At 38.5% G+C, this 12252-nt stretch overlaps 1 protein-coding gene and 1 non-coding gene across 2 annotated transcripts in view; both read left to right on the top strand.

The window, feature by feature from the left end:
• The window catches only part of Thrap3 (thyroid hormone receptor associated protein 3), a 54766-nt gene that overhangs the window by 22982 nt on the left and 19532 nt on the right, over positions 1–12252 (top strand). Inside the window, 1 exon segment of the mRNA XM_047554634.1 lies at positions 12003–12171. Within this exon segment, the coding sequence (XP_047410590.1) occupies positions 12035–12171 (137 nt within the window). The 5' untranslated portion in view covers positions 12003–12034.
• LOC124968774 (small nucleolar RNA SNORA26) lies at positions 1271–1392 on the top strand. Its single transcript, XR_007105839.1, has one exon. It is a non-coding gene; the product is annotated as a small nucleolar RNA SNORA26 (small nucleolar RNA).

The following is a 12252-nucleotide window of genomic DNA, read 5'->3' as shown; positions in this document are numbered from 1 at the left end:
GTTTTGATCAGTAATTCCTTTCCACACTATGGCCAGCAGTGTAGATCTTCCTGAGGACAGGTGTGCATGTTGGCTGCCTGGTGCGTTCTGTTCTTTTGGAGATCCCTTCTGTTCTGCCCCATGTGGACATGTGCTCTAGGCAGCAGCCCGCACAGCTGTCCTGCTCTTGTCATCATCCTGATGATTCCCCTCTCTCTCCTGGGCTGGGTCCAGTCTCAAGATATTTTCTCTTCCTGATTGAGCTGTTGGTTTTTGAGAAATACCTTGACCTTTCTCTGTTAGCTTCCTGAAGAAAGTGTACAACATGAGAGGTAAATTTTTTAGACAGTACATATCTGAAAGCTTCATTCTGCTCTTATGTTGATCATTAGTTTGATCAGGTATAGAATTGAAATTTGGAAATACTTTCCTTGAAAAATTTGAAGATCCTGTTCTATTGTCTTTTGTCTCCACTGTTGGTGAGATAACCTTTTGTAATCTCTGAAACTTTTAGACCTCTTTGTCCCAGTATTCTGAAATTTCATAATGATCTTCTTGATTTGGCTGTTTTCATCTAGTGTGCTAGCCACTCAATGGACTGAAACTTAAGTTCTTTAGTTCTGGGGAGTTTTCTGGAATTAGGTCTTAGTTTTTCTCTTCCTTTTTCTTTTTTTGATACTGGGAATTGAACCAAGAGTTGCTTTACCAGTGAGCTACATCCCCAGGCCCTTTATTTTTAAAATGAGTCTACTAAGTTGCATAAGGCTTTGCTAATATGCTGAGGCTGGCCTTGAACTTGTGATCCTCCTGTCTTAGTCTCCTAAATTGCTGGAATTACAGACAAGTGCCATGGCACCAGGCTCTTCTTTATTTTCTTTGCTTTTCCTATGTTGTTATTTTCCTGCTATTTGCATCTCTGCATTTTTGTTCTATTTTTTTGAGGGATTTCCATGTTTTCCAACCTTCTTTTTTTTCCACCTGTGCATCTATTTATTTATTATTTAGTTATTTAGTTATTTTTGGTATTAGGGATTGAACCCAGGGGCACTGAGCCACATCCTCAGCCCTTTTTTATTGTGAGATAGGGTCTTGCTAAATTGCTGAGACTGACTGTGAACTTGAGATCCTCCTGCCTCAACCTTCCGAGCCACTGGGATTACAGGTGTGTGCCACTAGCCCCAGCTCTTAATAATTTTCTAGAGTTGCCTTTTGTGGCCTTAATGAATCAGTGAGGTGAAATAGATGTGGATAATTTTCTCTTATTAAAATGGGAGTACTGTGCCCTTTTCCTGTGCCTTCTTAAAGTTTACATAGTACTTTAAGAGGCTAACACAGAAGGGTAAAGGAAAGCTCCATAAAACCCAGAGAAGAGATTGTAAAACTCCTCTTTGGATCCTGTCTGGAGTTACAACTGGAGGAAAAAAAAAATGGGGGTACTAATAAATACTGTTCTTCAGGCAATTTTGTGAATTAAGTGAATTTATAAAGCATTTAGAACAGTGCTTAGCTATTATTCAGCTATTATTCTACTATTGTTGCTATATTCTGTTGTTATTTATTTATTTTTAGTTGTAGATGTACACAATCTTTATTTACTTACTTTTATGCGGTGCTAAGGATGGAACCCAGTGCCTCACACTGCTAGGCAAGTGCTCTGCCACTGAGCTGTAGCCCCAACCTCTTATTTATTTTTGTCCTTACAGAAATATGACTTTTTGGGGGGCGGGGTGGATTGCAGTACTGGGATCTGGGACTAGCCTCAAACTTGTGATCTTCCCAAGTTGCTCAGAATATAGGCATATGCCACCACATCTGGCTAGTATCAGCTTCATTTTAAAAAACAGTTAAATGGGACTGCGAATGTAGCTCAGTGGTAGAGTGCTTGCCTCGCATGCTGAGATCTATCCCCAATACGGCCCAAAAAAAGAAAAAGAAAAGCTAAGTGTCATGATTTGCTTTTAGTTTAATAATGAGAGTGGAAGGAAACCATAGGGCATTAGTTAACATATTTAGTGGTGTCTTTTTTAAGTTCTAAAAACCAAGACCTCTAAGAAATGAGAAGAAAATATTCTCCAGTGACAACACATACTCATTTAAAATGGGAACTAAAATTACTGTTACTTTCTGTGAGAGACACAGGAGAGGAACCTTTGGAGGAGTTGAAGATTCTTGAAGTTGCCTATTCCTCTATTCCCTGATAATGAAGCATTAATTGCATAGATAATCCTGAGCTTAATAGATATTGGGTAAATTCTCAAGAGGGGATATCACAAGTTGCCTACTGTGCTGATGTTGTGATGAAAAAGTTTAAATGAATGGCCCCTCAGTTTGCTGTTGATTTTTCTCTAACAGCTAGCAGATATTTGTCTTCTTCCAAAGGTGAATATGGTCTTTTGACCTATATCTTCCTTGATGGTACCTTCTAGAGCACCTCTTCTGTGGGACACATGCTAATTTAGCCAGTAAAAGTGTAAAAGCCTTGTTCCATGTAGGAATATATCTGATTACTTATAGACAGGTAAATGCAAGACAAATAGAATCAGTGGCAAAATCTGCTTATTCCCAGGGAAGTTCCTAAATATCACCATCTGGCCACTTCTGTGGCTGTAGTTAAACATAGCTTAAGAAAGGAATTCACCTATTGTGTGCCAAGCACTTTGTATATAGGTATTTCTTTAATTCCCATGGTTATTCTATGAGGTAAAGGTCACATTAGGAAGATTGTGAGAGTCCAGCTAATGGGTGGCAGAAGCAAGATTTGAATCCAGTTATTCTCTGCTATCAGAGCTACTACTTAGTGTATAACCTGGCCAGTATGATAAAGTGACACTCTTGAACTCCATTTGGGACTGGGCATTTTAGACTGATAATTTACTTTAGCATATTTCTTCCCTTAATACCCACCTTTGTGTCGCATCTTGAAATAACATTATGGAAGAATGTGAATGGAACCTGGATTCTTGTCCTAGCGTGGTTGCTTATTGTATGTTGGGATTATGGATCCCCTTTCCACCTAGCAGGGATTTATCAGTTAAGAAAATGCTTCACAAAATTCAGATTCCTATGTGGGAATTAGCTTTGAGCTTTGAAATAGTGCTACTCTGCCTGCTGTGTTCTGTGCCTCATGAAAAATATTAATCTCATGAGTTTTTTCTACTTTTCCAAGTCGTTGAAAAATAATGTGGTCATGCTCTTTTAAAAAGTAAATGATGAAAAGAGTGGAGTTTGCCACATGATAGGACCAGAAACTGAGACTCTGGTCAGAAGCAGGAAGGAATTTGACCTCTTGCTGTCTGTGATGTAAAGAAGCCAGCAGTGCATTGTCCCTCATTCGATGGGATTGTATATGTAGCATCATTCTGAGAACTCATCTTTCTTAAGTTGAATTGTTGCTGCCTGAAGTTGTTATGGGTGGATTGCTCCATGCAGTGATGAGATTAAGTACAGTCAGAAGGTAAGTGACCAAATCTCTGGATAGTTAGTGTCTGTATTTTCAGACAGATTGTCTAGTTTTTAAAAAGGGTAGGAAATGATGCAGAAAAAAATTGAGGGTGGGTAATTACTGTGGTTTGAGTCAGGGTCTCTCTAAGTTGCCCGGGCTGATCTTGAACTTGCAATCCTCTTGCCTCAGTCTCCCAAGTAGCTGGGTTTATGATTGGTGCACTTGCGTCCTTATTCTATCCTTTCTACTTTTGTGTGTTTGAATAATAATAAATAAATGGTGGTGGCATAAGTCTGTAATCCCAGCTACTCAGGAGGCTGAGGTGGAAGATTCAGGAGTTCAAGGCCAGCCTGGACAACATAAAAAAATAAATAACTAGGGCTGGGGATGTAACTCAGTGGTGGAACACTTGGCCTAGAATGCACACAGCCCCAGGATTCAAATCACAATACAATAGCAAAATAGAACACATACAAAACATGTATGTACATCCATTAACTTGTGGAGGATCAGCATTTTTTAGAGAAATAGCAATAATCACCTATAAAATACCTGGCTAGAAAAATTATAGAGTAAGAAGTACTGGATTCCTTTCTACAGTCTCCTGCTCCCATCCTGTCCATCTTCCCATTCTGCAGAGATAACCTATTAACTCTTTGTTGTTTGGTCCTTATATAGATATTTCTTAAATTTACATCTGTACCTACAGATGATGTTTAAAGCAGGAATTTCAGCACTAAATTCCAGTATAATTTTATCTTTAAATTGTTTAGTGAAGTCATTTTTCTCTCTGAGGGATGATGCCCCCCTCCCCACTTTTAGGAGGGTGCTTAATGCACATGAGGATATGTCCCATAAATTGGAAGACCTTAGAATTGAACTAATATTGTTGACTGACTTATCTTGCAAAATAATTGGGTGGATCCTATTTGTTTATTTTGCTGAGCTGGGGATTGAACCCAGGGCCTTGCACATGCTGGGTGAATGCTGTACCACTGAGCTATACCCCTCGCTCACCCATCCACCCTCTTGTACTGGAGATTGAACTCAGGGGTGCGTAATTCTGAGCCACATCCCAATCCTCTTTTATTTTGAGTCAGGGTCTTGCTAAATTACTTAGGCTGGCCTTTAACTTGCCTCTGCCTCCTGAGTTACTTCATTGAGATTACAGTCATGTGCCACTGTGCCTGGCTACTTCTAATTTTGAAAATAAATGCAGTGGGATTCCAGTTTTATTTAGTTGTTTTTTATATACTTTACTTATTTACAATATTACTATTATTTCTTTGTCAGCTGCTAACTGAAAACAGGTGATTCCAGCCTCTACAGGTAAAGTAGTCAGCTGCCAATAAACATTCTGGAAATTGATCATGATAACTCAGTGCCACTGCCATTTGTAGAGAAATAGCATGTTTCCATTTGCTTTCTGTTTACAGTACTCAACAGTTCTTTCCTTAATGACTTGACAAGTAGAAACCAGTCTTACTATATAGTTAATTTTTCATGCCATAATTCTCTACCCTGTTCTGATTAATCTTGAGAACAGATAAGCTTCATTGAAAAGCATGGTATAGGCAATCTCTGTGGCAGAGAATCCCCACAGAGAAACTGGTGTTGAACTGCCCTTCCTAGAGATGCATTTCTAGTCATTTTGTTGTGGTCACTATGCTCATGTTTCTTGTGATTGATTTCTCTTACTCCCGAAGCTCTTTGTTCTGCAACTGACTGTAGCATTCCTACTTCAAGCTCTCTAAAGTCATCTGCAACATAAATAATTGTTTTCACAGTATTTATATGACTTCTGACAGCTGGAGTTCTGACAGCCTTCAGTAAATCTTATCCTTTCCTTTTTTTTTTTTCTTTTTAATCATATACTGCGAAAGAGATGGAGTGAAGGAAGAGAGCTGATGGCCACGTTAGTTAAGCATCTTAGCTTTGCTGGTTTAAGAACCAAATTCCTTGGGGAATAAGATACTGATGAGTCACAGACATAATATCAGAAAGATGTGTTTGATTCTGATCTTAACCAGCTGTGGAACTTTGGGACTGGTTACCTAACTCTAATTCCTAATCTCTTCTGTAAAATAGGTACAAAATGTAGTGTTTGATGAAGTTTGCATGTGTAAATGAGATAATGCTGAAGGTTCATAGCTCTTTGGAACTTCTTAGTAAATATTAGTAGTTGTTATTGATAAACCAAAGTGCCAGGGAATCAACTTCCAGTGTTTATTTGACAGGAAAGCCAAAACTTTTGTCCAGGGCTTTTTTTTTTTTTTTAATTTCCTTTCTTTTTGTAGCTGTAGATGGACAGCATGCCTTTATTTTATTTATTTTTATGTAGTGCTAAAGAATTGAACCCAGTGCCTCACACGTGCTAGTAAGCAAGCACTCTGCCCCTGTCCCCGAGCTACAACCCTAGTCCCCAGGGCATTCTTTACTGGTAGCAGGTTCATCAGAGACCAGATGATAAATTAGAATTCAATAAACCCATTCTGAATAAAGAGTAAGAGGACCTTGATTTTCCCTTTTTTTGGGGGGGGGAGGGGGACAGGGTCTTTGTCACTCAGGCTGTTCTTGAACTCCTGGGCTCAGGGGATCCTACTGCCTCAGCCTCCAGAGTAGCTTAGGACTGTAGACATGTACCACTGAGCTTTGAGTTGGATGCCTTTAGGTTGTAATTCCATCAAGGCAGGGTAGCTGCACCATTTTACTTGAGGAAATGATGTACACTGGAATATCAGGGCAGTTCCAGCTTACTGCCTTTCCCCCAGTGTCAACATAAATATTCTGTGAACTCAACGTAGCTGCCTACTACATGCCACCTCCAACTCTCTACCCCAGCCTGTTGTTGGAAGCAGGACAAATATCAGTTGTTAGGTAATATGTTAATTTCTAGGTTTTAACTCTGTGGTCCCCTACTTCTAGATGGATAATTTTCTTTAGATATTGTTTTGAGTTGTTAAATCATAGCCTTGGTGTGCTCTGTATTTTAAGATTTTTTTTTTTCTTTTTCTTTTTGGGGGTACTGGGATCAAACCCACGGTCTCACACATGCTAGGCAAGCTCTCTACCACTACGCAACACCCCCGCCCAAAGATGTATATTCTTATGCTTCCATATTCTCCTTTCATCATTTATTACTGACACTTTGACATTTATGAACATAGGTTGTGGATATTATACAGTTACACATTGTGGTATTTCAGCACATTTTGTTGGTACATCTTAATTTTGGGACTTACTTATTTTTTTGGTTGTGGGGATCTAACCCAGGAACACTTTACCACTGAGCTATATCCCTGAGTCTTTTTTGAGATGGGTACTTATGTTTTCGTATTATGCTGAGGGTTTTGAATCTTTTGGAAAGTTATTTCTTGGGGAGGAATTTCATAGATTGTTATTTTTTTTTAATTTTTGGTAGTTGTTCTTACCTATTGTTTTGACCGTTAGTTTCCTTTAGATAAAGTATGATAGTTGTTGATCCTGCCTTGTCTCTGATCTTAGAATCTGGGTCCTAAAACCCAAATTAAACAGCAAATGTTCCTGTGTAGTGCTTCTGTTTCTTTTAATTAACATCTGGCATTTCTGTCATGAGACCTTTGAGTAAGAGTTGGTAATGATAGTTGGGCACAGTGGTAGTCACAGCTACTTACTAGTGAGGCAGGAAGGGTACTTGAACCTAGCATTTCAGGACCATCTTGGGCAATATAGCAAGATCCATCTCTTATTTTAAAAAGAAAATAGTTATGAAATCTTGATGCTAATACATTGTAATAATCCAAGAAAATAAGATAAAGCCACTTTGTTTCATTGCTACAGGGAAGCAGCTGGTGCTGTTGGTTATCAGATTATCTAATATTTAATTGGTTGTAATGTGGACAGTGAAATGAGAGTTAACACCATGAGAAATGTTCTGAGCATGCTCTTAAAGGTTCACTAGATCTCTTGAAGAAATTGAATATCCTCTGAGTAAGTTTGGCTTTAATGAGAATGGAAAAACAGTAATCAACAAAGCACCATACAGATGTCACAGTACAGTGGTAGAGCTGTTCAAAACAGTTGTATGTACATATTCAAACCATTCATGCCATAGGCATTAATCCCCAATTCAGTTTCCATGTCTTTCCAAGGAATCAGAGAGCTTTAAAGGACTTACTTTTGGCAGACAGGGGAGGGGGATGCTGGGGATTGAACCCAGAGGCACTTTAACACTGAGCTACATCCCCAGCCCCTTTTTCTACTTTGAGACAGGGTCTCATTAAGTTATTTAAGCCCTCTAAATTGCTGAGGTTGGCCTTGAACTTGTGCTCTTCCTGCTTAGCCTTCTGGGCTGCTGGGATTACAAGTGTGCACCACAGACTAGGTTTTTTTTTTTTTAAGTTGTAGGTGGACACAATACTTTTATTTCACTTATTTTTTTGTGGTGCTGAGGATCGAACCCAGTGCCTCATGCGCTAAGCAAGTGCTGTACTGAGCTACAACCCCAGCTCCCAGACTTGATTTTTAATCAATTTTTTAAATTGATTTTATGTGTTAGGGAAGGTTTGGGTCTTTTTTGTTTTGTTTTGTTTTGTTTTAGGTTATTGTTTATTTTCAGGTTATAGTGTGTTTGTTTTATGTGTAAATAAAAATATTTTTTTAAATTAAGTTTATTGTTACTGCAGTAAATTATCTTTCCATAAAAATAATAGAAACCAGAAATGTAGCTCAGAGGTAGAGCTTGCCTCACATATGTGAGACCTTGGATTTGATCCCCACTGCTGTTAAAGAAAGAAAAATCACTTAAAACTTTGAGATCTTTTTGAATATGAACCTAGTATTTTATTGGACTGAAAGATAGTTGTGTAGTTTATATGCAACTTGGTCTTTTTGGGTGACCAAGATTAGAACTTCCAAAGTAGCCTATTGAAAGGATATGTTTGGCACTGCTGTTTTGGGAACCCAACCCCCTATCAAATACAAGCTCTCAGTAGGCTGCCCTTAGGGCTGTGAACATGAGGTTGTCTGCAGTATACTCTCAAAATGTTTGTTCTGGTGAATTCAGCAGATACCCACCATGAACAAGCACAGTGCTGCCATAATCTCTAGGGACTTGAAACTAACAGTCCAGAGTGAGAAGGTGAAAGTCTTCCTTATCTTTGAAAGTTTTTGATTCAGAGACCCTTGCTTTGGTTTTTGCTGCCAATATTATTCCTTGGAGTTGAAAAATAAGGTGTGATTTTAGTGGCATAAAACCTTGTAATTATATATCTTAACCCAGTCAGTAAATGGGCAAAGGGACTGAACAGATCCTTCTCAAAACAAATATATGAAAAAATGTTCAACATCTCTAACAATAGAGAAATTAAAATTAAAACTATGCTGAGATTTCATCTCCAGTCAGAATGGCAGTTATCAAGAATGCAAGGGCTGGGGATATAGCTCAGTTGGTAGAGTGCTTGCCTTATAAACACAAGGCCCTGGGTTCAAATCCCCAGCACCACAAAAAAAAAAAAGAATGCAAGTAACAATATGTTGGCAAGGATGTGGGGGAAAAGGTACACTCATACATTGCTGGTGGGACTGCAAATTGGTCTAACCACTCTGGAAAACAGTATGGAAATTCCTCAAAAAACTAGGAATGAGCCAGCCACAGTGGCACATGCCTGTAATCCCAGCGGCTCAGGAGACTGAGGCAGGACGACCAAGAGCTCAGAACCAGCATCAGCAACTTAGTTAGGTTCTAAGCAATTCAGCAAGACCCTGTCTCTAAATAAAAAACAAAAAAGTCTGGGGACACGGCTCAGTGGTTAAACACCTCTGGGTTCAATCCCCAGTACCAAAAACCCAAAAACTAGAAATGGAACTACCATTTGACCCAGTTATCCCATTCCTCGGCATATTTCCAAAGGATTTTAAAGCATACTACAGTGATGCAGCCATATCAATGTTTATAGCAGTACAATTCACTATAGATATACTCTACTATAGATCTACTATAGATAAACTATGGAACCCATCAACAGATGAATGAATAAAGAATTTGTGATATATATACACAGTGGAATATTACTCATCCATAAAGAAGAATAACTTGATGACATTTGTCAGTAAATAGATGAATCTGGAAACTATCATGCTAAGTGAAATAAGCCTATCCCAAAAAACCAAAAGTTGAATGTTTTCTTCATATTTTTTTCTTAATTTTCCAGTTTCTGGATGTTAAAATACACGTTTCCTTTTTCACTAACTCCACCCCCAACACTTTTTTCCCTTTTAAAGTGTGATACTGTCCTTGTGTTATAAGTGAATTAAAGTGATTTTTACTTCTTATGCAAACTAAAATTGAAAACTGGACAGAGATGTTAACTAGGTAGGCAACCCAGAATTTATGACAGAATAACCTTCTATTCAAGCAGTGATGAACCCAGAAATTCCTAAGATATGCTGAAGGCTAGCTAGAAAAACAAAATATAGTTTTTACATTCTCATGGTGAATGGTCACTTATATCTCCACCTCCCATCCCTGAATAATTTATTCCTGTATTCTTGCTTTGTACTGTGACCCTATTGCCCAAAATTGACTCCAAGTGGAAAAAACGTTGACCTTGCTAGAGCACACAGCAGTCTGGTCCTTGGCAGGACTTAAGCCATAGGTCCTTGGTACCCTCATCCAGCAGTCTCTTGTCATCCTTTATTTCTGGCTCTCTTAGTTTCTCAGCTGTCTTCTAAATTATGACTCTAAAACCATGGTTACTTTGCCTATAAACTGGAGCTACAGCAGTTTTCTGGCTTTCCAAAAGTTTTTAAAATTGAAACCTAAAACTTTTAAATATACTGGTTTGAAACAGATACTGCCTTTCAGTTAATCTCCTTACCTTGCCGCCTTTTTGTAAACTCAGTATGGGAGGAGATTTGAGTGCATTCACTCCACAAGTATGTGAGCACCCCCTACACACCAGACATTCCTTTAGAGAGGCAGAATAATGCAATGGTTGAGAACACTGGCTTAAAACTGGGAGTCTACCTCAGGGCTAGAGTGCTTGCTTAGCACATATGTGCAAGACCCTCTGTTCAGTCGCCGGCACTGGGGTGGGTGGGGGACCCTCTCTTGGAGCCAGTGCTGCTTGAAGCTATGTGTTTTCAGGCAAGTCAGTTCCATTCTCCATGCCTCAGTATCTGTAAAATGGTATGTAATAATGCCCTTTTTGAGGATAAAATGAAAAATAAAAGTATCATTTTAAACATTTGCTATTCTGGACTTTGGGTATACAGCAGTAATAAGATGAGGTTTCTACTGTTAGCCATGTTCTAATTGGTTAAAGACAATAACAAAAGTAAACAAGATAGTTTCAAATAATGAATTTAGTGCTCTGAAGTAAAAACAGGGTACTAGACTAGACCCTAGGGAATGACAGGGTGACTGCTTTTGATTGGGATGTCAGGGAAGCTCTTGGATAGCTTTGAGCAGAAATGTGAATAACCAGAAAATCTGAGACATGGGGGAGAGGGAAATATTTATTGTTTATTACTGTTCCTTCACAAACTCTGGCAGCATTTTTTAGTAAGTAGTGAAGTGGCTAGCTGTGATAGTATATAGACCCTGGAAGGGTTTTGGTTTGGTTTTGGTCTGGTTTAACTATTAACTAGCTTAAAGATCTTTGGCAGATCATTTATTGCTGGTGTTTGATAGACACATGCATTGGCATTAATGTTTTTTGCTGCTGGAAAGATGTCCAAGGTGTTGGTAGGGTGTAAGGACCAAACTGAGTGTTCACCTCTCAGGGCCTTTTAGATGCTCTGTTCTTTTCCTGGAGGAAGAGAAAATGACCCTGAAAGAAAGTTGACTTTGATGTTAGTGAAGAATTATAAGAAAGTAATGGTATTCACTTTATAAATTATCATTGTCCTGTATTTATGGATTAGTAGTCTGTATCTTACGGGTGGAGTATATGCTGTTGTAGTATTAGAATATTTGAGAATATTCTTACTTTATGAACATGTTCTTTGAAAATAAGTATTAAAGATACAGTACATGACTTTGCAGGCTATATATAATTCAAGGAGGAAGAAATATGGTCAGATGTACCACATCCTCTTTAATCAAGATGTAATTGCATAGGTTTTCTTCTCTTGGAACTTGGTAGTCTGTCTCAGGTCATCTCAGTACTTTTATTAATAGCTGATTTAGTCCTCAAATTTTATCTATTTAGTGAGAAAAGATTGTACCAAATCATTGATAATTTCCCTTGTCCTTGTCAATTGTTCTTAGTGCTACCTGGTTGGGGTGATTTGTGAAGTTTTCCTTTTGCTTCTGTGGTTTGGTCTATTTAGAGTTTGTACTACTTAAAAATCCCCTCAACTTCCACCAGTGCTGGAATCAAACCCAGGCCCTTGTGCATGCTAGGCAAGAGCTCTACCACTGAGATGCAGCCCGTGCCCCTAGAAATTCCTTTTGATGAAAGAGCAAAGAATGGGCATTTTAATTGGCCATTTCATTGTTTTTTTAAAAAATGTTTTTAAATGTCCAGAAAGTTCAAGTTTGCAGAGAAACTCTTGCATTTGTTTGGATTTATTTTTTATTTTTTATTTTTTACATTAGGTATAATTGAAAAGTCGACCCTGTCTTCAGAGATGTCAAAAACAAACAAATCCAAGTCTGGATCTCGCTCTTCTCGCTCAAGATCTGCATCAAGATCTCGTTCTCGTTCATTTTCGAAGTCTCGATCTCGAAGCCGATCTGTCTCTCGTTCGAGGAAGCGCAGGCTAAGGTAAGGGGGTGTGGTTTTGTATGTTGAGTTGATCATTGTATCAGTTGGTGTGAGTTTTGAAGCACTTTTGTTAGAATTTCT

Source organism: Sciurus carolinensis, chromosome 1, assembly GCF_902686445.1.
Source record: "Sciurus carolinensis chromosome 1, mSciCar1.2, whole genome shotgun sequence".
Lineage (NCBI taxonomy): Eukaryota > Metazoa > Chordata > Mammalia > Rodentia > Sciuridae > Sciurus > Sciurus carolinensis.
Note: the sequence above shows the minus strand (reverse complement) of the source record. Positions and strands in the feature narration are given on the sequence as shown.